This window comes from Cebus imitator, unplaced genomic scaffold (genome assembly GCF_001604975.1).
Source record: "Cebus imitator isolate Cc_AM_T3 unplaced genomic scaffold, Cebus_imitator-1.0 Scaffold385, whole genome shotgun sequence".
In the NCBI taxonomy this organism is placed as follows: domain Eukaryota; kingdom Metazoa; phylum Chordata; class Mammalia; order Primates; family Cebidae; genus Cebus; species Cebus imitator.
This window is the reverse complement of record NW_016107700.1, coordinates 2,135,945-2,137,984: the sequence shown is the minus strand read 5'-3', so window position 1 is coordinate 2,137,984 and position 2,040 is coordinate 2,135,945. Positions and strand designations below refer to the sequence as shown.

At 63.4% G+C, this 2,040-nt stretch overlaps 2 protein-coding genes across 2 annotated transcripts in view; both read left to right on the top strand.

The window, feature by feature from the left end:
* Positions 1–2,040, top strand: part of LOC108288808 (bone morphogenetic protein 8A) — a 32,170-nt gene that overhangs the window by 21,494 nt on the left and 8,636 nt on the right. The gene's annotated exons all lie outside the window — the stretch shown is intronic.
* LOC108288805 (succinyl-CoA:3-ketoacid coenzyme A transferase 2, mitochondrial-like) lies at positions 408–2,038 on the top strand (the record flags this gene model as incomplete). The annotated part of the gene is made up of 1 exon (XM_017507894.2): positions 408–2,038. A coding segment is annotated over exon 1 (1,497 nt), but the record flags the coding sequence as incomplete, so codon positions are not given.

Below are 2,040 nucleotides of genomic sequence, written 5' to 3'. Positions count from 1 at the left end.
TGGAGGGGGGAGCTGGAGTGGGGAAGGTGGAGGGGGCAGGGGATGAGGAGGATGGGGCGAGGGGCCTCTTCAGAGCAGGGACCCTTCCTGATGGAGGTGAGGGATAGTGTCCCCGCTGTCACTGTGAAGTGTGCTACAGTGGTTCAGGCACCCACTCTCCGGGTTGTCACAGGATTGAAGGAGGGTGCTTGGCACAGGGTGAGTGCCCAGTGAGGGTGGTCATGACCGTAGATGGCACCCAGCAGCGCTTGCTCAGTGGATACTTGTCTCTGGGGAAGCTGGGGGAGTGGGGAGGGGGTATGGAGTTTGTTTCTGAGGCTCCATTGGGGCAGGAGGGAATCTGGCTGGCGCCCCCACAGCGGAGGTGTGGGGGGGGAACCACAGGACGGAGCTGGGGAGTGGCCTCTTACCTGTCCTGAGCCTGGCCTGGAGGCTGGGAGGGGTGCATCAGGCCTCCAGCGCCCTCCCTGCTCTGTGACGCAGGGCCCCAGGCGCACACAGGCCTCACACGGTCTGTCCTGGCCTCGGACCCGGGCGGACCATGGCGGCGCTGCGACTCCTGGCTTCAGCACTCGGGCGCGGGGTCCCCATCGGCGGCTCAGGGCTGGCGCTGTCCCAGGGCTGCGCCCGCCGCTTTACCACCAGCCCCCGGCGCCGCGCCAAGTTCTACAGGGACCCAGTGGAGATGGTGAAGGACATCCCTAACGGGGCGACCGTCATGATGGGGGGCTTTGGGCTCTGCGGGATCCCCGAGAACCTGATCGCTGCTCTGCTCAGGACCCGCGTGAAGGACCTGAAGGTGGTCAGCAGCAACGTGGGCGTGGAGGACTTCGGCCTGGGCCTCCTGCTGGCCACCAGGCAGGTCCGCCGCATCGTCTGCTCCTACGTGGGCGAGAACTCGCTGTGCGAGAAGCAGTACCTGGCGGGCGAGCTGGAGCTGGAGCTCACGCCGCAGGGCACCCTGGCCGAGCGCATCCGCGCGGGGGGCGCCGGGGTGCCCGCCTTCTACACCCCCACGGGCTACGGGACCCTGGTCCAGGAAGGGGGCGCCCCCATCCGCTACACCCCGGATGGCCACCTGGCAATCATGAGCCAGCCCCGAGAGGTGAGGGAGTTCCACGGCGACCACTTCCTTTTGGAGCGCGCCATCCGGGCGGACTTCGCCCTGGTGAAAGGCTGGAAGGCCGACCGGGCAGGAAACGTGGTCTTCAGGAGAAGCGCCCGCAATTTCAACGTGCCCATGTGCAAAGCCGCAAACGTCACAGCAGTGGAGGTGGAAGAGATCGTGGACGTGGGGACTTTCCCCCCAGAAGACATCCACGTCCCTAACATTTATGTAGATCGCGTGATAAAGGGGCCGAAATACGAGAAGGGAATCGAGCGCTTAAGGATCTGGAAAGAGGAAGGTGCAGATGCCCTGAAGGAAGAGGACCCCAGGACGCGCATCATCAGACGCGCAGCTCTGGAATTTGAGGACGGCATGTACGCCAACCTGGGCATAGGCATCCCCCTGCTGGTCAGCAACTTCATCAGCCCCCACATGACCGTCCACCTTCACAGTGAGAACGGGATCCTGGGCCTGGGCCCGTTTCCCACAGAGGACGAGGTGGATCCCGATCTCATCAACGCAGGCAATCAGATGGTCACGGTGCTTCCTGGGGGTAGCTGTTTCGCTAGCGACGACTCCTTCGCCATGATCCGAGGTGGACACCTCCACCTAACCATGCTCGGAGCCATGCAGGTTTCCAAATACGGAGACCTGGCCAACTGGATGATCCCTGGCAGGAAGGTGAAAGGCATGGGCGGTGCCATGGACTTGGTGTCCAGTCAGAAGACCAGAGTGGTGGTCACCATGCGGCACTGTGCAAAGGACAACACCCCCAAAATCATGGAGAAATGCACCATGCCGCTGACCGGGAAGCGGTGTGTGGACCGCATCATCACCGAGAAGGCTGTGTTCGATGTGCACAAGAAGAGAGGCCTGACGCTGAGAGAGCTCTGGGAGGGCCTGACGGTGGACGACATCAGAAAGAGCACGGG